The sequence below is a fragment of the Prunus dulcis genome, chromosome 7 (genome assembly GCF_902201215.1).
Source record: "Prunus dulcis chromosome 7, ALMONDv2, whole genome shotgun sequence".
Classification (NCBI taxonomy): domain Eukaryota; kingdom Viridiplantae; phylum Streptophyta; class Magnoliopsida; order Rosales; family Rosaceae; genus Prunus; species Prunus dulcis.
Window position 1 is genome coordinate 2,322,387 of NC_047656.1, and position 25,925 is coordinate 2,348,311.

Here is a 25,925-nt window from a genome sequence, read left to right on the forward strand (position 1 = left end):
ATATTTGAATTTATGTTGTACCGCCCACTCAGATCTGTAAACACAACGTCAATTTGATATAGCCTTTATTGGGTGCGTCACGCGTGAATGAATGGTCCACCACAACCCATCCCATACATACACATACACATACCCATACATACACATACACATACACATACACAACAACTAATAAAACAATATCCATTCCAACTTACCCATAAATAAATAAATAAATACGTCATCATCAGCTAGCTAGTTGACTAGAGTTACTACGTATTACTTCACCACCACCAAGAGAGTGCAACAAAATTAAGTACCCACAAGCCTCATCACATCACCTACATAATCTGGTCAGAGAGAGACGGAAGTCGCCGAAAAAAGTTGACCGGAACAGACGGCATGTCGTCGTGGAACCTTGGGTGGCGCAAGTAATAGAACCCTGACACCAACACAAAAGCCTTGAACGGCACCACGTAAAACACCAAAGACGCCACCAAACAAAACACCACAAATATGCCCGTTGCTCTTGGGTCCCTCCAATTAAAAAGCGCCTCCAACCGCTCCCCTTGCGCTGCCACGTCACCTAACAGAGTCTGGGCCCTACCTCCTAATGCCCGCAGCCGATCGTATCGGATGCGTATTACATCCGACGGTCGCGTGGACGGGAACCCATCAAGTTCCTCGTCCAGCTCATCCGGGCTCACCGCATCAACGTAAGAGATCCTTGGGTCCATATTGGCCGGGGCCCTCTGCCTATATCGACATCGCAGCAATAGGATCAAGAAGGCGTACATGAATACGGTGGGGAACACCAGATGCGGACATAGCACAACTGCCACGAGCAGCACGTGCACCAAAACAGTGGTGGGTGGATGCTGCCAGGTGCGGATTCCGTCGAGCCAACGGGCAAACATAGCCGCACGTGACAGGCAGCCCACCACGCGAAACCAATTGGCCTTGCTTCTCCTCATGCTCCACACGTGCGTGTCGGAGTCCAACATGAACTGAACCACCTCTTGCCCCAACGGCGGCTCAGACCTCGCTAGCCGAGCCGTAACGATTCGCATGGCCGTGTGCCTCAGGATGTCTTGTTGCGCAGGGCCTAGCGGGCGGACGTAGTGCATTCTGGGAAGTATTGGGCTGGTGTACGCTTGGATCAAATTAAGCCAAGATGAGCATGAAAATCGGACGGCTATCTCAATCTCTCCCATTTTCTTGGCCCCACCAGGAAGCAACACCGTAAGGGAATATGAGCTTTTGTACACCCGATTCGTATCTAGAGTGGACAACCGCACGCGGATCTTCCCGATCCGAATATCTTTCTCGGGTTTTCCAGCTTCGTCGCGCTTGTACCTTCCGTTGTCGAAGACTCCTATAGTGAGGACCGTACAAGGATCGTATACGTCCCAAGTGTACTGCTCGTTCCAACGTGGATTAAATCGGTCGAGAATGGTTCGGGTCCGGACCCACTTTGGTCCGTATTTGGCAACCACGTAAGTATCGGTTGTCCCTCGCACACCGTTTTTGGTCTTCACCGGAAGCAAATTTGTGGCCCCGCGAATACCAACTTCGAGCAACCCAATAGGAGGCTTGGCTAGCTGCTTAGCCGCGGCTCTAACATCACTGGTCACGTGCGCCGCCTCATCCAGCACGTGATACCCACCTTCCAAACAAACTCGTAAATGTATTCGTCCGGCATACGGACGGCTCTCATCGCCAATCAGATTGAGCCACCTGGACTTCGGCTCAGCCCTATCATCGCTCCTCCTCTCAACGCTGGGCACGTGGAGCTTCGCATGGCCCACAGACTGAGAATTAGTCACGTCTTCCACGGTTAGAACCAAAAACGGCTCGAACGGCTCAGCTGCTACAAAAACCAAGTCTTCGTTCCAAGTGGGGTTGCCGGAGCTTGATGACGTGGAGCCCACGGAGGTCCTACTAGTCTTGAAAAGCTGAGCGCCAAGTTGAGCTTTGACATAAAGTTCTGGGCTCCGAACCTTGAGCTTGGGTTCGGATCCCGAAGCTAGCTGGAGATCCTGGGTTTGGATGACTGTTAGTCTCAAATACCAAAGCTTGGGAGACAAATAGACCTTGGCTCGGGTCTCGGGTATCAACCCACCCGAATCCGACTGCCACGCCTCCTGAAACGCCTCGTCCGCCTGCGTTCCTATCCACACGGCGAGCATGACGTCATTCCCAGCTTCCTTCTCCGACTCCAGAGTGTACCATTGCGGAGCCAAGGGGCTGTCTGGCGGAACTCGCTTAGGCACCTCCTGCAAGTCAAACGACACCGTTCCGAGAGAAGTCTCTGTTTTGGTAGGAGGCTCGTTTTCCTTCTTCTCCTCCGCTTCTGCCCACACCGAAACTTCCAGAGAGGTCGAGTTTAAGCCTTCCTTGTCGAAGGCGAAGACCTGGTCCCACTCTTTGTCGCTTGGCTGGGTCTTGGTCTTGATGCTGTGCATTCCGATCACGAGCTTGGCGTAAACCGGTTCGGCAGTAGCGCCGCCATTGCCCCTCTTAGCTTTCACAACTCGTACGTAAAGAAACGGCATCCGGTCCACCAGATCGTATGCGCTCCGGCTCCGGTCCCGGGCCAATGGCTGAAGAAGCTCAACCTCGTTGATGCCGCCATTTGCCTCCACGTGCTTTTCTTTGTCCACTTGTTTTGACTTCTCCGAACCGTATGCGATTGGCGGATTCTCAACCTCCGGGGGCGGGGCTGAAGCCTCCTCCGTTTTCGGTTTACTGTCTTCCGGTGACTTGGGCTTCTCCTCTGATTTCGCCTCCTCCTCTTTAGGCTTTTCTTCTGTTTTAGCCTCCACTTTTTTATTTTCCTCTGCTTTCGCCGCGGCCTCGGGATTTTGATCTTCCGCTTTCGGATTCTCCAGTGGCTTCTCCTGTTCCGCCTGCGGGAGAGCAGTCTCCTACTTCACCTCCGCCGCCGCGGGAGGGTCCTCGTCGATGTAATATATTTTCAATCCGATTTCCCCCTTGATCTGAGAAAACACGCTGCGCTTCTCCAACGGGAAATAAACCAAGGCCTCGGCGCCAGTTTTGGCAAAGGTGTTTCCGGGGATCTTGACTTTGCCGAGAAAAGTGTTGCGCTTTCCGGTCTTCTTGTCGTTGTAGAGATTGATTTCGAGGATCTCGGAGGCCATGGAGTCGTTGTCGTGGACGAGAAACTCAAGCTTCTCATCCCACTCGGGATTGAGATCTCTCTGCTTGGTCTTGGTCCGCCTCCTCTGCCCGTCGAAGTCGACGATGGCGTAGGCGCTGGCCGTTCCCTGGCCGTCTTTCGGCATTAAGTTCTTGGCGTTGCACACTTCCACGATCAGCTTGCGGTGATCAGAGTTTTCAGCCATTTTCGGATTCTGATAAAAGCTTTGAGAGAGAGAAGAGAAATGGTTTAAGTGAGTCGAGTGGTTGAATAGTGTAGTGTTATGAAAAAGAAGAGGGACCAGCAGAGGGGGTTTAAAAAGAGGGGAGGGGGAGCGTTGACACGTCAGCAACGACACCTAAGACAAAGGTGGCCACGTGGATGAATCTTGGAGAGTGAATTGTTTGGATGGATTTGGGAGTGGAAGGGGGGGCAAGAGTAGCGTGGGTTGGCCTGAGAGAGCTGAGCACCGTGCCTGGTGCTGAGTTTCTACTGTGGGTAATTGTAATTAGTATCTTCATAGTTTAAACCAAGACAAAGTTTTCTCTTCATTTTGCAAATCTGCTATTTTATTCACCCTCATTTTAAGCTTGAATTGACAACAAAACCCTTATATGTAGAGATACTCGCCTAATCATTTACGACTAAGTCTGTTATTTTGTATTTGTTACTCGTCTTATAAATAAATTATATTATCACTTTTTCCTCAAAAGTTTTAACACATTATAGTAAATAAAAGTATTATTACTTTTACTATCCCTAATTACTTTGGAGTGGTAATAATATGAATAATTGTGAATGGGAATGGAAGAAGCGACGTCGTACAAAAGCTAAGGATTTCACAACTTTACAAAGGCTGTCAATCTTGAATTGAAGTAGTTACAGTGGGTCAATTTTACTTTTTGGGTCAATTACCTCAGGTAATGTATAATTTAATGTCTGCACTTGTCAACAGTAAAAGCTCACCAAGAAAAACCAAACTTTGTTTCTCTCACACACCACAAAATGGTTGGTTGTACGCAGAAAAAAAGGAAAAATAAATAATCACGCCAAAATGGTCGGTTCTACAACGGCTTTATTTCCCTCAATCTTGCATTTTCTTTTTCTTTTGCCGCTCCAAGATTGCTTTATAGATTCTAAACTTTTTCCTATTGAAAGGGACGATAATATAATAAATTAACACACATTACATAAATGCTAAGACTCGCATTCAAGACTTTATCTGAAAAAATAATTACTCTAAACCACTACACTAGTGGATCATTTACTATAATTTCTAAACTCAAATATATTTAATTCAGTATAGAAAAATACTAGATTGTTTAATGATTAATTTGTGGAAAAAAGATTAAAAGTACATGGTTTATTGCCTAATTTTTTTTTTTTTAATTTTTTCATGTGAGCTGGATTCCAAGTTTCCAACGGTTGCATGTTTTAACCATATGTGCAAAGGGGATCGATGCAAATTAAAATAAAAACAACATTTATTAGGCGAAAGTGGTAATTAAATTAAGCAAAAGATTCCAAGCATCTGAAAATGGAAGGGAAATAAAAGTGTCATAAGATTTAGTTCATTTAGATTATTTCCCCTTTTTATTTAAGAGGACACTTGCAGCCTTCTGCAAAAATGAACGTTGCTTTGTTCTTGTGCTTCATAATATACTTCTGCTGAGTCAGTGTTGAAATGATAATTTTTATTAAATGAATAAATAAAGTACAAGAGGAAAAAAATAAAAAGGTGTCTGTCTGCGTGGAAATCTTGTTAAAAGTGAATAATAAAAATAATAATTTATCATAAAAAGATCATTAAATAACTTTTGCTGAGTCAGCATGAAAAGATTATTAAATAAGTTGCTCCAAAGTTTAGCATGTTGTAATTTATTAGCACTTGATCGTGGGGAAAATCTAAGATGCATAGACGGACTGACAAAAATATTCACTAAATAGTAATTTCTGGAGGGGAAATCTGTGTTTATCAAAATATATTTTTTAATTCAACTTTCTGCATGAAGAGAACAAACATCATAGAGTCGTTAACGAATATTTCTTATGAACATAGAACACAGAGCGTATGAACTCTTTTGGGCTAGATTAGGAGATGAAATTGGATTCACAATTCTAGTTAGGTGTTTTGAAATCCAAAATAAACTTGGATAAGAGTACTTTCACCCATTTGTCATGGCAAAAGGTAAAGGGAGGCAAGGGCAATTACTGTTCATGCAAATAGTGACTGCTTTAGCAATTTTTTTGATGCATTCCCACCCATTGCCATGGAAACTCAAGAAAAATCATTATTCACATGAGATATGATGAGAGGAATTTGTATGGAATTTTGATGCGGAAAGTGAAGAATATGACTAGCCTAAAAGCCTCTGACCTGGACTAACCCCTCCCATTGGAGGTGCTCTAAAGGGGCTATAGCCCAATGCAAGATTGGGAAAAAGACAAAGACCTTGTGCAAATTTTAATAAACTCCCCCTATTCCCACAAATATTAGCCCATCCCTTCCTGCAAAATAAAAAGCTTAGTTCAACTTATATAAGCAAATAAGATGAATATATATTTTATTATAGAAATGAGCAAGATCAAGATCCCATGAACCCAAAGAAAGTTCCTCATGTAGTGTATACCTTATTTTCTCTTGGATTGAAAATGAGGTCATTCTTGCTTGCCTTATTTTATCTAAATAATCATTTTTATTTTTTATATCTTCGATTTGTGTGGTTTAGTTTTAAAAGTAAATTAAATATGCAAATTGAACTTATATTTCAATTGAATCCAGGATTACCATGCATAGCAGCATGACTAAAGATGATTAGAATAATATTATGCCGAACTACTGGACTAAATGTCTCTGTGTAGTCAAAACCAAGCTCTTGGCTAAAGCCTTGGGCTACTAACGTGCCTTGTATCTAGATATAGTGCCATCATAATTCATTTTGATTTTGTAGATATACTTACTGCCTACAATATTAGTATACACCGGAGGAGGAACTAGTTCTCATGTCCCTTGCATATGAAGTGTATCTATTTCCTCTTTGTTTATCCTTTTTATATTTGAGCAGATTCAAAGCTAAGTAAAATTCTCCGTTAACTTTTTAACCAGTCTTGAGATTAACTTTATTTTATGTGAGCGTGCCACTGTTGGCAATTAAAACTCTAACAGATTTGAATGATTTTATAAACTTGCCCCCCAAATAATATACTTCAGACGAAAGATTGTGATTTTGGGTGGGGAAACCTCCCAAGAGAGTTCTTTTCTATGTCTCAGACTGGTGATGACTTCACAATTTATCTAGATACAAATAGTAAGTAAAGCAAAATACACATATTTATGAAAGATATAACAAACTAGTCCAAGCATAACTGCCAGAAATACAAAGCACAAAATGAATTGGCCAAGTCTAGATAGGCCTCAAAGTGTTGTACTTTGACTTCTGCTTAAAAATACAATCCAAATGATGTTTTAAGGTCAGGCTAAACCGGATGTTTCTGCATTGGATTTGAATGTCAGCACCTTCAACTAAAAGAGATGAGCTGGAAATTGATACCAATGTTGAGATTGGCAAAGCTATAAACAAGTTGAGCCATGTGGAGGCTGGAGAAGTGATCAGAACTGCAGGCTGGCACTTGTTATGGTTGATTTTGAGTGATCTAGTAGCTTTCTAGACAATTTTATTAAGATATTAAGGTGTCTTTATAAATTTTGTTGAGGTTTTCATGCGATGAAAAAACATGACTTCTGCTTGTTTTATCTGATTTGTTGAACTGAATTTGTAAGAGAAAATAATCTCTTTTTGAATTTTGTTTGATTTACCTTGCATGTTTTGCGAATTAAATCTTGTTTTCTCCTTGACGTTCTAAGATTTTCCCTGAGCTGGATTGCTTCTTGAGGAAGATTGTTTGCTTGCTTTTAGTAGTTGCAAGATCGTGAGATTCTTGATAAGTTTGAACTAATAGTTTAGATTGAGTCTTTGTTTGATTGGTTGGTTGGTTGGGTGTCTTTGATCTAGACACTCTTGTATTTATAAGAGAAAAAGTAATGAGGAATAGTCCTTGATATTTTTGGTTTTGGACTAATCCTCATCAATGCACAAGTCGTAAAGATTGTCAGCCAGTTGCTTTGATTATTTTTGACTCTTCGCTCATTAATGCTTATAAATGCCTCCTGATTGTTCCTTTTGCAAAGTTCTGAACTGAAGTGAACAAATGCAGTTGGAAACTATGTTCCTTTTTGGGCCAATGTGAAATTTCTTTGGAATTTGAAAAACTTTGAAGCGAATGTTGTTCATATAGGTAAAAGAGTTGAGATTTATTTGTTTTGACAGCTACGTCTAGCTCTTACGTTGACAATATGAATAAGAATGATAGTCCCACACTTTGGCATGTTAGATTAGGGCATCTTTGTTGAATTATAAGCTCTTAAGCTGATTTAGGAATTATTTAAAACAACATCTGTATTTCTTATTTACATAGCCAAGTGTAAAAGTCCTATTGGATATCTAGATGGATGGCTGAGATCGTCTTATGATGTAAGAGATCCAGCAACTGTGCCTAATGGTTATATTCTTCACTCTATGTGCGTGAGGATGTAAGAGAGAGAACTGAATGAAAACATTCCTCTGCTTGATTTAGCAGAGCAGTTGCCATTTTCTATTTTTGCTTCTCTTCTCTCCTTTCGTCTCTATCACACACACATAAGAAAACACTAACAATCTTAGCATGGATAAATTAAAGGTAATGCTGTTGAAAAATTTAGTTGAGTGGCTGCCAAAGATTTCACATGTGATAAAGTTACTGAAGGTTGCCAATTTGGGAAGGTACATCGTCTTCCATATCAAAAAGTAAGGCTCCATTGGAATTGGTCCATAGTGACTTGATGGGACCAACCTCTACACCTTCTACGCATGTTGTAGGTACATGTTATTGTTTGTAGATGATTTTACAAGATATACTTGGGTATATTTTGTGAAAGAAAAATATGAAGTCTTCTCCAAATTTCAAGAATTCAAAGTGGTTGTTGAAGGGGTGTTTGAAAGGAAAATAAAATGTCTTCGGACTGATAATGGTGGAGAGTTTACTTAAACTGAATTTATTAAGTTTTGTATGGAGCATGACATTCTTAAGCAACTCACTTGTGCTCACACACCACAACAAAACGGTGTGACGGAAAGGAAGATTAGGCATTTGGTGGAGACTTGTAAAAGCTAGTTATTTGCTAAAAATTTACCCAAGGCATTACGGGGTATGGCATGGGCAACATATGTGGCAAATTTCCAATGTGGGACTTTTCACATTCACATTCTCGCATGCCCCTACATGTATGGCAAATTTTTAAGCATAGCACGTAGACAACACATATTGGGTGATGTGGAGCACCTGTAGCCGTTGCGCTTTCACACGTGGGCTAACCCGTTATGATACCATGTTAAATTCAGAGAGACAGGCCAGGGGCCCACTACTAGCAACACCGATATTGTCCCTAACTTAATCACTTACAAAGCCCAGTAGGTGTGGGGTTTTATCATAAAAGGCATCGGTGATATTAATAGTAGAACCATTCATTATATATTATTTTTTATTTAGTTAAGTTTCCGATGGGGGTTTATATTCTTCAACAAATGTTTGGTGAGAAACCAAATGTCAAGCACTTCAAAGTTTTTGGTTCTATTTTCTATGTAATGTTCATATACCAGATATTCAAAAAACCAAGTTGGGTGCTAAAGCAAAAAAATGCATATTCATTGGATATGATGAAAGGAAGAAGAGCTGGAAGCGTATGGAACGTGAAACTCATAAAATTTCATTTTCAAGGGATGTTGTCTTTGGTGAGATTTCTTCCTATTATGAGAGGAAAGATGATGTTGACCCTGGATTGGTCGAGTCCCTGCCTATTTCATCAAATAGTCGTTAGTGACTGAAATTAATTCCTCTTCATATGAACAAGGATATGAAGAAGCTATGACTCAAGATGATTCTTCTATGGGGGAGCTGGCATTGAAGGTGAAAATGGTGAGGAAGCAGTAGCTGTACCATCTCTTAGAAGATCACAAAGAAAAGTTGTGAAGCCAGCGCGTTATCAAGACTTCGTTAGCTTTTATTCTTGTCTTCTTGCAGGACCAGCTGATGACAATGAGCCATCTTGTTTTGATGAAGCTCATGGCAAGAAGGATTGGGAGCAAGCTATGGATGAGGAGATGAATGGCCTAATTAAAAATCAGACTTGGGATCTTGTTCCGAAACCCCAACATGTAGTTCCAGTGACATGCAAATGGGTCCATAAAATAAAACGCAAAGCGAATGGAAGTATAGACCGTTTTAAAGCAAGACTTGTTGTTCGTGTTTCTTCACAAAATATGGAGAAAACTATGAAGAAACTTTCAGTCCGGTTGAAAAGTTAACTTCAGTCTGTGTTGTGATTTCTTTAGCAGTTCTAGAGGATAGAAACTATGGCGGCTGGATGTTAAAAATGCTTTCCTACATGGAGAGATTGGTCGTGAGATTTATATGGTGCAACCACCGGATTATGTATTACAAAAGCATCCAGAATTTGTATGCAAGCTTAAGAAGGCGCTCTATGGCTTGAAAAAGCTGCAAGAGCTTGGTACGGTAAGATTGCCGAATTCTTACTGTTTTGTGGTTATGTTGCTTCTAATTCCGATGCAAGTTTGTTTGTTAAGAAGAATGGTAAATTACATATGATAGTCCTCCTGTATGTGGATGACATGATTGTGAGTGGCAATGATGAGAAGGAGATTGCAAAGCTTCGATCCGAACTCTCAATTCAGTTTGAAATGAAAGAGTTGGGTGAATTGAGTCACTTTCTTGATTTGGAAGTAGAAAATTTGAATGGTGGAATTTTTGTATACCAAAGGAGCCATGCTGGAAATTTGGTTGAAAGTTTGAGTTAATTACAAGCAAAAAATGCTCTACTCCACTTGATGCAAATTTAAAGCTAAGGAGACCTTATCGTGCATTGGTTGGTAGCCTTATTTACTTGACTATCACAAGGCGAAATATTTCATTTGATGCAGCAAATCACATATTGAAATATGTTTCTGCAACTTTTGACATGGGACTTATGTTCTAGAAGGAAGTTGATTTTAAGCTGCATGGTTTTACAGATGTTGACTTTGGTGGTGATTTTGGATGATCGAAAATCTACATCTGGTTATGTTTTCTTTTGTGCAGCAAAGCAACGTGTGTTTCTCTTTCAACGACTGAGGCTGAATATGAGGCCTCTTCTCTTGCTGCTCAAGATTCTACTCAGCAACACCATCTTAATTTCCAACCACCTTGGGAACCTATCTTTTTATTGTGCACAGCTTGCGTTGTTTAATTTTCTTTTCTTTTCAAGAAAACTAGTTGTCTTTTGCTTAAGAGCTGCTGCTTTAGCATTAATTATGATACTTCCATTAGCTGAACGTTTTAGTTTTGAGCTTAGTTAGTGTGTTGTGCCTCTTATGCTCTCATATTTGTAAGTTGCTGTTTTGCTAATGAGATTTGATTATCTTTATGAGTTCATATTTCTTCTTCTATAATCTGGTCTTGGGCTAGTGTGGAATTTGCACTACTTGAGAATCAAGTTTCTGGAACTTGGAACCTTTTTTTTTTTTTTTTTTTTTTTTGAACCATGGAACCTTGGAACTTTCAGTTTTTATACTTGTATGCCGTTAAAAAAAAAAAAAAAAAAGCAATGGAATAAGAAGGATCATTACTTATTTCATTAAATTAAAAATAAAATAAAAAAAACCAGTATTTTAACAAGCACGTTGTTTTTGTCATTAAAAATAAAAAAAAAAATTAGTGTTTTACATTATTACATGTGGAGAACCGAGGATAAGTCCAACCAGATCCAAATATTGTCTCATACACATTAATTCTAGACTCTCAAACTCTTCCTGGGGGTTTTGGATCGTGCTCTGGATTTGCTCCTACCCCTGAGTAGTCTGTGGTTTCCAAATCCATCCGCCCCTCAATAAACCCTTCTCCCAAACCAACATCACCTTCCTCCACCAAACTCTGAAAAGCAGAGACTCCTCAACTTAATTTCTGCATTAAAATTGGTTTATGCATAAACCCAACAAAATTACAGACAGAGAGATCATTACCTCACCCAGTAGAGCTTCTTTATTTATCTTCAGGCTTCCTATAATATTACAGAAAAGAAAAATACAAAAAAAAAGAAAAAAAAAGAAAAGGGTTGATCATTATTGATCCCTTTGTTAAAATAAACACAAGTAAATAAACAAATATGAAAGCTTACTAGTGGTAGAAGCTGCAACAGCAGCTGAGGAGAAGAGGACATGTGTTAAGCTCAAAAAAAGAACTAGTTTAATCATGGAAGACTTGTAGGGCAGCATGCTGATGAAGAAGCACTAGAACTTGATGATGGAGATCTAAAAGGCAGCAGGAAGAAATAGAAGAGAATGGGAGAGGAGAGTGGTGAGTGGTAGGTGATGATGAAGGCAATAGGAAACATGTGGGGGTGGCTTTTTATACAGATAAGAAGACAAGTTGAAAATGCAATAAGCCAAAGAGGGTAGCCAATAGAAATATTGCTTCTCTAAAGTCAACTTACTTAACTAATTAATTTCTTCGGGTGTGCGTTAGGTCTTCTTCCATATTTATATTTCCATCCCTCTGTGTCTATCTCTCTCTTTTTTTCTTCTCTTTTTTATTGTCAGCACAAATATCTGCCAAGATATTATGCAAGGAACAGAATGCACAAGCCGAACCCAAATTTGCTTAAGATCTTGCCAGCTAAATACGATCAAAAGAAAATTTTTTTTTTTTTGAAACAAAGTAGGTGTGAATTTATGTTCATATTATATATTGCTTAATCCGAATTAATAATGAATCAACAAAAAAACATAAAATTGAAATCAGGATCAAGCCTTTGAAAGCACTTTGTGGTCAGGACAAGCCGAATCCCGAGCAGGGATTAATCCCACTCTTCTAGTGTGCTGAATTCCTCTACTTTGAAAATTTAGGATTCATGGAGCCAGATGGCACAAGGACTGCATATAGTTGCAGTCTTTCTTTCTTCAAATATTGCTGAGTTTTTACTCCTCGTATAAAAATATTGCTAAATCAAATAACTAAATTTGTTTTTTCTTTCACGAAACAAATTTTTTTTTTCAAATTTTTTTAGATGAATTAAGTTATTATTAGATTGGGAAAAATTCATGATATCTAAAAATTCATTTAGTTGATGGGTTAATTGCATTTACCACACCTAGTTTTATCTCAAATTTTATTCACATCCATGTTCTTATTTTGACAATCCCGACCTTGAACCGCAACGACCCATCCCAAATTCTCCTTTGAATTTTGAAATTTTAGTGTACTTAGATGAAAAATCTCTTTTGTTTCGAGACTTGTTTTGGAATTTTCCTTTATACCATGGCATAAAGCTCAATCCTACAAGCGGGTAGAAAAAAAACGAATCTCAAAAAAAAATTACATGGCTTTGAAGTACTGGGGCATTTTTGGAAAGATAAACATCAATAAAACCCCCCAACCATCGAAGCATGTGTGTGTTGTGGTTCGACCACCGTTGACAACGAATTTGGTTGGAAAGGGTTCTGGTTATCCTTGCTTAAATGAAACACATGATTGAATAATTGTGATTGATAAACACATGATTGAATAATTGTGATTGATAATATATTTCTTCAAAAGGAGGGTATATATACAAGTATAAATTGACTTTTCTTATAAGGAAAAATAATTAGCTAATTACAAGGATTTCTAGCTAGGTAATTATTCTAATTAGGTAATGTGAATTACACTAGGAAATTAGGGATCATGAAATCTCTAAATTATGGCTCACGCCAACACTCCCCCTCAAGTTGGTGTGTAGATATCTTCTATGCCCAACTTGTCAAGTGAGTCATGAAAAACCTTTGCTAGCACTGCATGCGTTAAGACATTTGCCAGCTGTTCTTTTGATTTTACAAATGGTATATCGATTAGCTTATCTACCAGCTTCTCGTTGATATAATGCCTATCCACTTCAACATGCTTAGTTTTGTCATATTGAACTAGATTATTTGCTATTTCTCTCGCAGCTTGGTTTCATAGTAAAGCTCTATGACTTTCTTTGGTGGAAAACCAATTTCGAACAAGAGTATCCTTAACCAAAGAAGCTCACACTCCCTATGCTATGCCCATGCATTCTGCCTCAGCTGAAGATCGAGCCATTATATTCTACTTTTTACTTCGCCATATAACTAACTCTAATAAAAGTGAAGTAACCTGATGTAGAACGTCTATATGTTATATTGCCTGCCCAATATGTATTGGTATAACCCTTGACATACACTAAAGCTAAAAAAACAAAAGGAAATGTAAATGGAGAAAAAGTGAGTGAGAAAATCAGCTCACTTTTTTTATTATTAATACTTAATTACATTAGAGTTAAAAAAAAAGTGGACACGTGTAACAAACGGTCAAATAGACAAAAGGACAAAATATGTAAATGAGTTGAATTTTAAAATATTAAGGTATAAATTAACAAAATTAAAATCTCAGGACGATTTCAAGAATGACCTCAAATCTTCAACGCCTAAAACTGTCGTTAGCCCATAAATAAAGAAGTTGATAGGGTTAAGGTGGCTTTCCCTAGAAGTGGTGAAGGATGTATATGTCGGTCTATTATTATGAGAGTGAGTCCATGTCCATCACAATTTCGGCCAATAGCCACAACCTGAGTGGCTGAGCTAACCCAAGGGACAAAAATGACTTGCCGTATGTGACAAATGAGCAAAGTCATATGTCAGACGTCTTTCCACCGCCCAAGCTCAATGTTGTTCCCCACACCCTCCAAGCTCCAAAAAAGTACAACATCAATTAGAGTCATAGAGATTCCATCTATTATTCTGTGCTATTCCAATAATAATATTTAAACAAAAGGAAAAATAAAAAAACATTTTCAAGTAGCAAACAAATGAACTTTTTGAAATAATAAATAAATCAAGGGATGAACAAAGAAAGGGACTGGAGGCCGGTGCTGGTTGTTAATAATTGTGCAATGTATGAATAGTTGTTCGTAATACATTTATACACACACTTCGTATATTTATCATTTTTTATATTAAATTGTAAGTATCTAAAGAGAATTTAGAGTGGACTTTTGTATGATAACATGAGTTGTGGGGTGTGGGGTGCGAAGTGTAAAACTTTTCCCTAAAGATTTAATGTGTATCACAACAAATTCTGATATTCTAAGATTCTCATTTATTCCTTTTTCTCTCTCTTGTAGACAATCTAATGTTGAACATTATAAAGATGATGTTAAACAAGACAACACCCCTCCAGATAGGAAATTTTGTGGATCATCCAGGAAGTTGGTTCTTTGTTGTTCATCTCTCACAAATGCAGAGAGGGTAAAGAGCTGCTTAGAGTGTTTGCTTTGTTCATTGTTTCTTTCTTTTCTTTTAAGAAATTGAAATGGTCTAAAGAATTCCATTACTCCTGGTTGGATTTGAAAGATTATCTGAACTTATAGTTTTAGAGCATGTGAGGTTGATGAGTTTTTTTCTTTTTTCGTTAGGTGTGTACTTAGTGGTAGTTTGGGAAGATAGTGAGGTTTTCTTAAAAATTGTGAAAACTTAAATTAGAAATTAGGGTGAACTTAGAATATGGAGTGAACAAAGAGAAGTGCGTACGAATGGTGGTATCGATCTGTTTGAGCCTGGTCGAAGTCCGACTGTGCGTCACGGAAAACCAATAGGCCAAACTCCAAATTGGCGGCTCAAGGTGCCTAATGGAGAAATCGAAACAAGAAGGCCGAAATTAGGGGTCATCATGCACCCTATGTCGTTTAATCTTCAATAAATTCTATAACTTAAGATGCACAATGTTCCACCATAATTCAGACTAAGAACTTAGAAATCAAAACCCAACTTCCAACAACGGGTTGAAAACATTTGACTTCCAAAGTCGGAACATTTAAAACTTCTGAAGCGAATCAAGGTCTTCGATCAGCCAAGATCAAGGTGTATGATTAGTCAAGGTCAAGGTCTTCGATCAGCCAAGATCAAGGCCTCTGATCAGCCAAGGTCAAAGTCATCTTATCAGCCAAGATCAAGTCTTCTGATCAGCTAAGGTTAAGTCTTCTGATCAGCCAAGGTCAAGTCCTCTTATCAACCAAGGTCAAGTCATCTGATCAGTCAAGGTCAAGTCTTCTGATCAGCCAAGATCAAGGTCTTTGATCAGCCGAGATCAAGGCCTTTGATTAGCCGAATCGAACCTAACTCCAAGTCTAATCAAGCAATTCCATGTCATGAACATCAGTGGGTGTTTTAACCAATATCAGAATTTCAGAAGTTACAACGTCTCACCAGATGTCAAGCTAAAGTCTCGGAGGTCCAAGCCCAAGCCACATATGAGAACCTAAGATTTTCGGAGGATTGCATGTATGTGATGGAGGCTTCATAAGGAAGGAAATCAAGGAGATTGACGACAATCCGGAGTATTCCAAAAGAAGAGATAATCAAGCATTCAGAAGGTCTCCATCATTGTGATCCCACAGATTTGAAGTTTCACAAGGAAAGATTTTGAATGAAGCTGACCTTTGGCCATTTAATGGCCAACCCATGGGCTGACGGATGCCTCTATATAAACCTCATCAGATGAAGGGAGAAGACACACAACATCAGACAGACAAACCTAATTTTCGTCTCGTACTTTTCTTTTCCTAGGCTTAGGATTTTACTTTTCATGCACCTAATGTAGCGAGTTCTTCCTTTTCTTAGTATAAATTTAAATTCTCGTTCAATTTATATTTTGTTGTCATTTAAATTCAAGTTTATTTCAATTGATTTACTTTTCATTGTTATCGCACTTCAATTAAGTTTTATTTCAAGTTATCATTTTACTTTATCATTCTTATCGCTTTCATTTTGTTCTTGCTTTATTTATCGCTTTGATTTATTTTATTTCACTTTAACTCTCGTATTTACGTTATTTATCTTTCGCACTTTACTTTACGCATTTGTCTTTAAATTATATTTAAGTTTAAGCACTTTTACTTTACGCACTTATTCTTCGTTTCATTACATTTCACCTTCAATCTTCATCTCCACCCACTCCACATCATTTGGTCGCTCACATAAAGCCTTGACCCCGATGTAGTGAAAGAATCCAGGTTGTAAGGAGGTTCCTTGCTACGCCGAACAATCGTTTGATTAAAGTAAGATCTCGGATGCAATACATTCATCTACTCACATTCCATTCAAAGCCCAAATTCGGGACTTGGTGGTGGCACGCCCCGCACTCAAAAAAGAAGAAGGACCAAAAGTTCATTCCGTCGGCCGCCTTGGCTGAAAAGAGGGAAACACCATCATTGGGATTTTGTTCCTCCAGAATGATTGTTTGATACTTTGGCAGTTGATGCCAAGGTAAGCGTTTAGTTATAATAATATTTTCTCTTTTCCTGGAGAAAAATAAAAAACAAAGAGAAGTGCGTGGTTTAAATAGAAGAACTCTCATTTTAATGTTTATATTAATTGTGCAAATCTTTAAATGGGTTGGTTGTAATTAAGCCATTCAAAATGTATTTTATTTTAGTATAAGCGATAGTCTAAACTAGAAGAGAGGATGATTTCTCACATACACACACAACTATGATGTCGTGATGAATTCGAACATGTGACCTCAGATATGCAAGTAAAAATCCTTTTTATTGGGCAAAATCATATTAGTTAATTTTTATTTTATTTTTTATACAAACAATAATAGAGGACGGAGTTGAGCAATTCCATGAATACTTGAATGTTGACAATTATTTGTTAATTAGTTGTGCCTCTCTGGCAGTTGAGCAATCCCGTGCGTATTTGAATGTTGACATTTGGGGGTTTTTTTTTATGTGCGTGTAGAATTGCTCATACTTGTATGCATGTATTGAAATATAAATAAACATGATCACTCCCTTTTTAGTTCACGGATCTTCACTTATAGTCCATTTGGGATGTACAATTTATCTTTTATAACCACCCTCGTGATCCAGTCCTTTATTTCCATCAATAACCATCTAAAACTCAATTGTCTTAATTTAATAAAATCACGTGGGTTATGTTTCAAGAGGCGTTATCTCATGCGTTTTCTTGCACTTATCCCCCTTTTAAAACTCATATGATATATAGATACATAATCTTGTAAAAGTATATACTTGCACAAAATATTGTTGATGACATGAAAATGACGTCAATAAAGAGTAAGAGAATCTCCACTGCAGCACACATAATGAATATATATATGACGAAAGTTTAAGTTTAATTAATATATAATAAATTGGATAAGAACATAATTAATTCCCTCAATTATTATTCTGCTCTTTCTATATAAACCACCATGCTACAAGCTTCCTCTTGCAAGGAATTCCCTCAGACCTTCCTCCTCTTTTTCATCAATATGCTGCAAAACCCTTGTCTTAGAATTCTGCTTCTGCTCTCATTGCTTTTCTCCTTTCTTCTATCTTTCACTGCAGTTCCTACAACCAGTAAGATTAAACACTAGTCAACTCTCTCTAGTCTTTTTTTTTTTCTTCCTCCAAATAATTCTGTCTGTTTTGTAGGGAGCCTCAGGTCAGACGATGAATACTTGACTGTCCAAGAATCACTGGTTCAGCTCTCTCTCTCTCTCTCTCTCTCTCTCTCTCTCTCTCTATTATCCATTGTCACCTCTCTCTCTCTGCCAATACATGTATGCATATACGTTAATACATAAATTCATGCATGTATTAGTTCATTGCAATTTGTCCCACAATTATATTTCCTTAAATATATATATATGTATTTCTGAATAATTGGATGGGAAATCTAAACCAACTACAGAACTCTGATAAGGTTTCTAACAATTTGCAGGGTGCAGGGGATTTGGGGTTGTTTGATGTGGGAGAGGGAGAAGGTTTTATTGAGGGGAGGATGGATATGGAAAGCACAGACTATCCGGGGACAGGAGCAAACAATCACCATGACCCACGAACTCCTGGACGAGCTTGAAGAAGGCTCAGGCCCCTGTTTTATTTTTAGTATTGGGTATACGTGTACAGGGCACCGTCTAAAAAATATTTTTGTTTTTTTTTTTATTTTTCTCAGACATATTGGTATGAAAAAAATTAATGTTATAATACCGTTACGTCGTTAGACTGATCGTCTGATCAGTAGGCGGGTTGAGGAATTAGGTGACACCCCAGAATGATTATGGGAGTTGACGGGGGTCGACGACGGTGCAACGGATCTAGACCCAAATGAGAGAGAGAGTGGGGTTCTGGGTGGGTGGGTTGGTTGGGGCGGCTTGGGTGGCTCTTGGTGGTTGGCTGGGGGTTGTGGGGAAAAGGGGTGATGGGTCTTTTATTATTTTTTTCTTTCTTTTATTTTGTAAATTTATTTCTTATTTTTTAATTAAGAAATTAAAATTTGTAAGTAATTATATAATTAATTTTATTTGTTTTTAGTTCAATAGAGTATAAAAAGTGGCTAATTTGTGTCATGTCATAAATTTAACGAATATAATGGCAGAACTAGATTGTAAAAATTTATTTTTTTGGAGAGAAAAATGATAATTGTATTAATAAATTAGGTACAAAGACCATCAGCCACAAGGGCAATTACAAATACCCATAAAAGGGTAATACAAATATGAAAATATAGTAATCACATAAAGTTAATCCATATACAGGCTATAAAAAGCCCCCAACTCATAAAGAGTTGATGTAATTTTTACAAAATAAGAAAAACTGCAAACAAACAACCAAAAACCAACAGAGCCACTACTGCCGTTGTTGCCACTGCCACCACAGCCGCCGTCACCTCCTTTGAGACAGAGAACACTACTGAGATTGTAATCAATCACCTTACAACTAAAATGCCAACCAACAAAATCGCAAATCCAAATAGATCTAGATATAAGTAACCTCCTCACAATTAAACTTCCAAATCCACTATATGGGAAAGGGGTAAAATAAGTGAGAAGATGAGGAAAAGAGAGAGGGAGAGAGAGGAGGAGAAGTGGCATTCTCCCCCCTCCTCGGAACACAACAAAAGCAAATGTCAAAATTTTATATTAGAGACAGATGTCAAAATTTTAGATTAGAGACAGATGTCAAAGTTTTAGATGGAAGACAGAGAAATGGCAACAAAAAATCTGAAATTGAAAGTAACAAGTTATTTTGTTTTATTGGATTTATTAGTAGAGGGTATGGTTCGGTTGGAGCACTTTCACAATCTGAAATTGAACTAATCATTATTAAGCCGCGCGACTAGATTCAGGTTGGGCTAAAACTACTGGAGAAACCAAACCAAACTATTACTATTGTGCGACATGCAACTATGCAAGTAAGAGTGTCTGTAGGGAGAAACATAGCTTGTCGAAACCCCAATACATATACCATTTGAGTTTCTGATAGCTACACCTAAACTAGTTGTTCGAGGATTAGCCTCAGATGGTATATAGAATACCCTAAATACCCTAACCCTAAATCCTAATTATAGAATACTATAATAATATGATCACGTGATATATCTTATACACGTGTTATGATTTTGACTATAAAATTTGTAATTTTTTTTTCTTTTTACGCTAATGTGAGCAGTGTGTTAAAAAGTTTACATTAGAGAATGGCGTTGAGGATCTCCCCATAGCTACGCAATTAATTTTTTCTTCACAAGACCTTCCTTTGTTTTGTGTTTAGCCCATTTATCGTATGCTATATATTTGGCTGTGGTGTCCAACTTTAATGAAGATTTACGTTCTTACGCTATGGCTTATGCCATCTAGGATAAACTGACACTTAAAAAAAGTTTGAGACTTCAAAAGGCCTTAGAACTGCTTTTTGTTTGTCTTGTGAAGATATTTGTAGTATTATTGTTGTACTTGTTTGGATTTCTATCTAAGTTTGGGTGTCTTGATGATTTATGTGTTGTTTGGTTGATTTTTATCGTTAAATAACATGTAAAATAATTCGAGTCTTAAAAGGTTTACGCTCGTTAAATAACATGTAAAATAATTCGAGTCTTAAAAGGTTTACGCTTCACCGCCTCAAAGTCTTATTGGAAACAAAATCCTCTAAACTAATAGGAGCATTTGACTCCGCGCCAAATTAAACAAAAAATCCAACAATAGCCAGGCCCAATGAAATTGGGTTGGAGAGAACTAAGCTATGCAATGTTTTATAAAAGCCTTTCCACACATCAAGAGCAAGACATGGGCCAGACAAACACACAGACAAATAAGAAAGGCAAAAGAGGCCGATCAAAAGAACGAAACCTGCAAAAGACGTTGAAGGCTGCCCTACGCAAACACTTTACTCTTTTTTTCCTTTATATGGCTTTTTTCTCTTTCATCCTTTCTTCCTCTCTCTTCTGTTTTCTCTTTTCTCTTTTCTGTTTTCCTCAGACGGCCCTACACACACACTTTACCATTTTGTGCCTTCATATAGCTTATTTTTTTGGTCAATCTTGGCCATGGATTCACCTTGTTTCTTACTTGGACTCCAGGTGGCATCACCCCATGAACCCCAATGACCGCTCAATAAAATAAACTCAAAAAATGTGATGAAAAGTTTGAAAGGAACACGAAAAGAAACTTAGAATACAAAAAGAATTGGTACTTTGATGCTTCACGTTCTTGGTGCTTTTTGAGCTAAAGGGTACTTTACTTGGGAGGGGTTCTGGCTTTTGAAACGTCTTTTATAAATCAAAACCTTACTTTTTTATTTGTATTGGATGGGTTTTGGAGTTGGGTTTTTATGTATGTCAAGGCAAAGGCAATCAGTTTTTGCGGAGATATGTCTGAGACTGAGAGCAGAAGCAATGAAAATAGCAATGACATCAAGCTCTTTGGGAGGACCATTCCATTGCTTCAAACTCAGATTGAAGCTATCACTGGCAAGAATTCCCAGGTTCCACCCAAGTCTCAATTCATGGTATGTTTGATGTTTCTATGGTCTTCTTTTATTTAGTCTTTAAATATTGAGAATATTTGTGAGGAATTTTAGGTTCTTATGCTCCCAGTGGATTGTGTACTTCAATTTTTTTTTTTGTTCCAATTTCAATGCTGGAAATTTAATTATGATTTTACAGTAGCAGAAAAAGAAGACTGTTTTTACGATTTCCTTCTTGTGAGAATTAGTTATGGGAAGGTTGCCTTCTTCATGGGTTTTTGTTGATTATATTATCACCTTACTGCTTTCTTCTAAACAGTAATCTATGTCTGCCCTTCCAGATAAGCAATTCATATGCATTGGGTGCTAATTAATTTCTTACTAAGGAAGATAATTTTTTTTTTCTTTCTATTTTTTTTTTCCTTCATAGAGGAAGCTTTCTAAATGTAGGTTAATGTTGTTTAGCTTTCTAAATTTAGGTTCATGGTACATTTTCTGTTTGGTTGTTAAGGAAAAGGAACTCTAATTAAAGATAAAGAGTACGAAATTGTACCCAAAAAATTTGAAAAGAAAGGGATGAATTAAAGATCATAAGCCGCTTGCTTGGAACAGGCCAAAAGAAGTTACTTGGTTGGAGATATTGATTATGTGACTCTTGTGAGGACAATGTATTGACTATTGCCAGGAAATTTGGCATTCTTCTCCATTTCTCTTTTCCTTTTTTCTTATTGGTTTGAAATATTCAAACCAGGCATGTACTTAATTGCTTTCCTTTTCTTACGCGCGTGTTTTTCAAATTTACTAATGGATTTATCATGACAGAAATATGTGTTTTTCTTATGAATGATTTACATTATTAAAGCAGATCAGCAGATCAGCAGATCAAATTTCTATATGTATTTCTTAGCTTCTAATTACTTAAGAACTAGAAAATCAGTTTTAATATTAGTTAAAGTACTGGTCATTAATTGGCGATTGGTTGTGCTAAAGTGATTTCGCTTTTATACTTAATCATGTCATTAGGCATGCTCCCGAATAATTGCTGATATATAAATTTAGATTGAGGGAGAAGTAAACATAGAGAGAATTGTAAGGAAATTCCACGTGACGATTGTTTTGCCACATATCAATTTCTATCTTCCATGATATAGTGATATACAGAATTCCATTTGTTTCTAAATAAGCATATATAGACATTGTAGACATTGTGCACTGTGTATGAATAGGACTCGTAAATCTGTTTCCATTTGATTTTCTGTTATCCAGTCATTTCTATCTCCAATATTGAGTTCTAAATGAAGCATTGGTGGTTGTTTTTCAGGATTCTTGCAGTGAATTAACAAAAGCAGAAGCTGATGGCCCTTGTGCAGAAAATTCTGTGCAGGCAGGGACTTCAGCGATTTGCAAGAAGGAAGAAAAAAGTCGGATGCAGGTGAATGAGGCAAGAGTAAATGCTAAAACCAATTCAAAACAAGCGGAGAACAGAATTTTAGAGCAAGAGGAAGATTTTCAGAAGCCAGACAAGGCCCTTCCTTGTCCACGATGCAACAGCCTAGACACAAAGTTTTGTTACTTCAATAACTACAATGTCAACCAACCTAGGCACTTCTGCAAAAACTGCCAAAGATATTGGACAGCTGGGGGAACAATGAGAAGTGTTCCTGTGGGTGCTGGGCGACGAAAGAACAAGCATCTTGCTTCCCAATACCATCAGATAATAGTATCCTCTGATGGAGTACCATCAACCAGGTTAGAAACCACAGATTCCATTAACCATCAACTTCTCTCATGCAGAAAATCTTTAAGCACTTTTGGTCTTCCAGATAGAGCTGGAACAGTACTAAAATTTGGCCATGAAGCACCTCTTTGTGAATCTATGGATACTGTGGTTAATCTTAGGGATCCAAGGACCTGTGTTGAGATAGGTTCTGTCAGTGGCAGAGAAAGTGGAGACGAGCCCTCATGCGTGTCTTCCGTGACAGTATGTGGTAACCAGGGAAGTGAATTATCCAAAAATATTTTGCAGAGGGATAGGATTGGGTTACAAGGGTCTTGTAGTGAGCCTAATATCTCACCTCCTTTGAATTACTACCCAGTTGCTCCATTGGTTTTCCCTTGGAATCCAGGTTGGCGAAATGCAGCTTCTCCTGCAGCACCACAGCATTCTCAATCCATTTGTGTACAAAATTGCACGGCTCCTAATCAAGTCCAGTGGTACCCCACACCAGTTCTGGTCGTTCCTGGCCCTTGCCCACAAAGCATTCCCTTACAAACTGTTCCAGCACCGTATTGGGGCCTTTTGCCCGTATGCCCTGCTGGAATGGGAAATTTATCGTTGTCTGGATCTAATGGTTGCTTATCTCCATCATCCTCTACAAGTAATAGTTGCTGCTCAGGCAATGGCTCACCGATCCTTGGCAAGCATTCGAGGGATTCAAATATTATGGATGAAGAGAAATCAGAAAACCGTGTTTTGGTTCCAAAACCTTTGAGAGTTGATGACCCGGATGAGGCTTTGAAGAGTCCTATATGGGCCAGTTTAGGCATTAAGCGCGACCTCAAAACGCGAGTTTTTAGAACATCAAAATCTATGACAGAAGGCAAGAGCCATATATTCATCCCCAATCATAGAAGCAATTCTAGCAGCTCTTTCTGAGTCTCATAATTCCAAGAAAGTACATGAAGCGTCTCCTTTGTATTCTTGCTTGAAAGACATGAGCTGTCTCATAGCCATATTGCTGGTTCTTGCTTTCAGGGCAGATGGTTTTCTCACTGTTCTTGGCTCGGTGCATTTTGCACTTCGAACTGAATCGTTCACCATGGTATAATCTAGGATTTTGAGTTTTGATAAAATACAGAAGTTTAAATACATCCTTTTGAGTGCTCATTTGTAAATATATAGTTAGCAACAGTGAATACTTGTTAATGGCCACTGCCTCATGGCTTCCAGTTCAATTCAAACACTCTTTTATATGTACAGAAATCAAGTGGGAAACAGTGTTTGCTTCATTTGTTTATTTTGAAATTTAGAGAATCATTTTGGGGCAGATTTAATTCGTATGATTGGGCAACTGTCATTGTGATTCAATGGAAGAACAGTCACCGAATCGCTCAGGATAGGAATTGACACCAACTTTCACACCTGATGATAATGGTTGCAGCTGGTCTTGTATACATAGGTATATCTATCAATGTACCTACCAAAAATCTAACTACAATTTTTAGGTATGTATATATTCAAAATTCAATATAACACCGAACATTTGTGAAGAAAAAAAATCATGTTTAAAACTGAAAATCTTATAATATAGTATTTATAAGTATGTTTGGGATCCAACGTTGAGATTCTTTCTGTTCATTCCGCCACTTTTTACAGCTTATAGATAATATGACCACTTTAGACACCTTTTTGGTAAAAATTTGGAAATTAAAATTGTCTCCAAAATCAAAATGTTTACTTAGCTTTTCTTATAAAAAGAGACTAAATATCAGAGAATTTGTTTGGGCTCAAAATTTGCGCCTCAACCTGAAATAAACATTAAGTTCACTTTTTAAAAGGTATTGGGCTTTGTTTACCAAAATGGTGAATGGCCCATACTATTTAACAAAGGTGGATTAAATTAAATAATTTACATTATTTTGATAATTGAGAGAAAAGTTACCACAAATGGTGATTTAATCCAAAAATTGTTGTAGGTGCATGAGTTGGTGGATGACCACCATACCTCTTAGCATTCACCCTTTCTAAATTCTATGTCATCTATACACTAAATACCATAGTTATGGGCTTGTAATTTATGAGTTTTTAATTTCTTATCATTGTAAGCTTATAAATAAGAGGTCTTATCAAAATGAGACATACAAGTTGATTGAACAATTTCTATTGTCTTCCTCTACTCTTCATTTCTCTCTATAAATTCTCTTAGTTATATAACACGTTATCAACACGAGCCTCTAATCACTTGAGGTTTTGTTTTTCTATCTTAGAAATAGAATAGTTTCCTTTTATCGCAAGTATAGAACTCTTGTTACATAGGCCTTGACAAATGGAAAGAAATGCATCAACAAAAGGAAGCTGAACAACAAGATTCCAAACAGATAAGACGTATTTTATTCTTATTTTCATTTACATATCTAGTGCATGTAAAATTTCATATTTCACAAAGAAATTATCATTTTTATTATAGATATCTATCCTGTCTATCTACTTACAAGATTTCAACTGTATTTTGTTATTTGTCAGAAATTCAAGATTTTCTTTAAGGAGCAAAGATCATTATCAACGTGATATTTCATGTCACCAATCTTAAAGTGGTAAAGTGAGATACTCAAGAATTTCAATTCTTATATAACTAATGGAGGAATAGAAGTTCCTAAGTTCTTATTCAATCATGTAAGGGCTAGAAGATCCTTAGATTTCAATCCTTATAATATAAATATTTGTGGACTTAAAGTTCCCCAATTCTTAAAAGGCAAATGAAGACTTGAAGCTCTTTGATTCATTTTTAATTGGAACTAAAAGTTTCAACAATTTATTCTATTGCAATATTTAAATTTTTATTGTATTTTATTTTTACTTAGTTCTTTCTTTGGTTTCATTTTTATTTTATGCAAGGATCCGAAGTCCCTAAATTATTCTTATATAATTAAATAAAAATCCGAAGTCTTTTAGTTCTCAATCCATATAATATCTATACAAGGACTCGGAGTTCTACAATTCTCAGAAAGCAAATCAAGACTTGCAGTTCCCATTGTGGAAAACATGATAAAGATATAATTTTAATATAAAAAAAAAGTTTGATTCTAAACTTCAGGTTCAATTGTATGTTATATATGTCATGCCAAAACTGCAGGTTCTTGACAAGGTATGAATTGCAAGTTCATATTAATATTAAT

General features: G+C 37.5%; 2 protein-coding genes across 3 annotated transcripts; one reads left to right on the forward strand and one right to left on the reverse strand.

Annotated features, from left to right (window-relative positions):
- Nucleotides 1–160: 160 nt before the first annotated feature.
- On the reverse strand, nucleotides 161–3,362 carry LOC117635825 (protein QUIRKY). The gene has a single exon (XM_034370195.1). It carries the CDS (start codon nucleotides 2,532–2,534, stop codon nucleotides 321–323), a length of 2,214 nt encoding a protein of 737 aa, XP_034226086.1. The 5' UTR covers nucleotides 2,535–3,362; the 3' UTR covers nucleotides 161–320.
- A 17,232-nt stretch (nucleotides 3,363–20,594) lies between these two features.
- On the forward strand, nucleotides 20,595–24,038 carry LOC117635559 (cyclic dof factor 2-like). Of its 2 annotated transcripts, none has more exons than XM_034369862.1 (2): nucleotides 20,595–21,071; nucleotides 22,351–24,038. In XM_034369862.1, exons 1-2 carry the CDS (start codon nucleotides 20,895–20,897, stop codon nucleotides 23,683–23,685), a joined length of 1,512 nt encoding a protein of 503 aa, XP_034225753.1. In that variant the 5' UTR covers nucleotides 20,595–20,894; the 3' UTR covers nucleotides 23,686–24,038. The 2 variants fall into 2 exon arrangements, with proteins under 2 accessions (XP_034225753.1, XP_034225754.1); XM_034369863.1 differs by lacking the exon at nucleotides 20,595–21,071 and adding an exon at nucleotides 21,597–21,697.
- Nucleotides 24,039–25,925: the final 1,887 nt, after the last annotated feature.

Coding starts and splice junctions, on each gene's coding strand:
- LOC117635825 (XM_034370195.1), bottom strand. CDS start 2,534: ATGCCGTTTCTTTACGTACGAGTTGTGAAAGCTAAGAGGGGCAATGGC.
- LOC117635559 (XM_034369862.1), top strand. CDS start 20,895: ATGTATGTCAAGGCAAAGGCAATCAGTTTTTGCGGAGATATGTCTGAG. Junction 21,072..22,350: donor CACCCAAGTCTCAATTCATG/GTATGTTTGATG, acceptor GTTGTTTTTCAG/GATTCTTGCAGTGAATTAAC.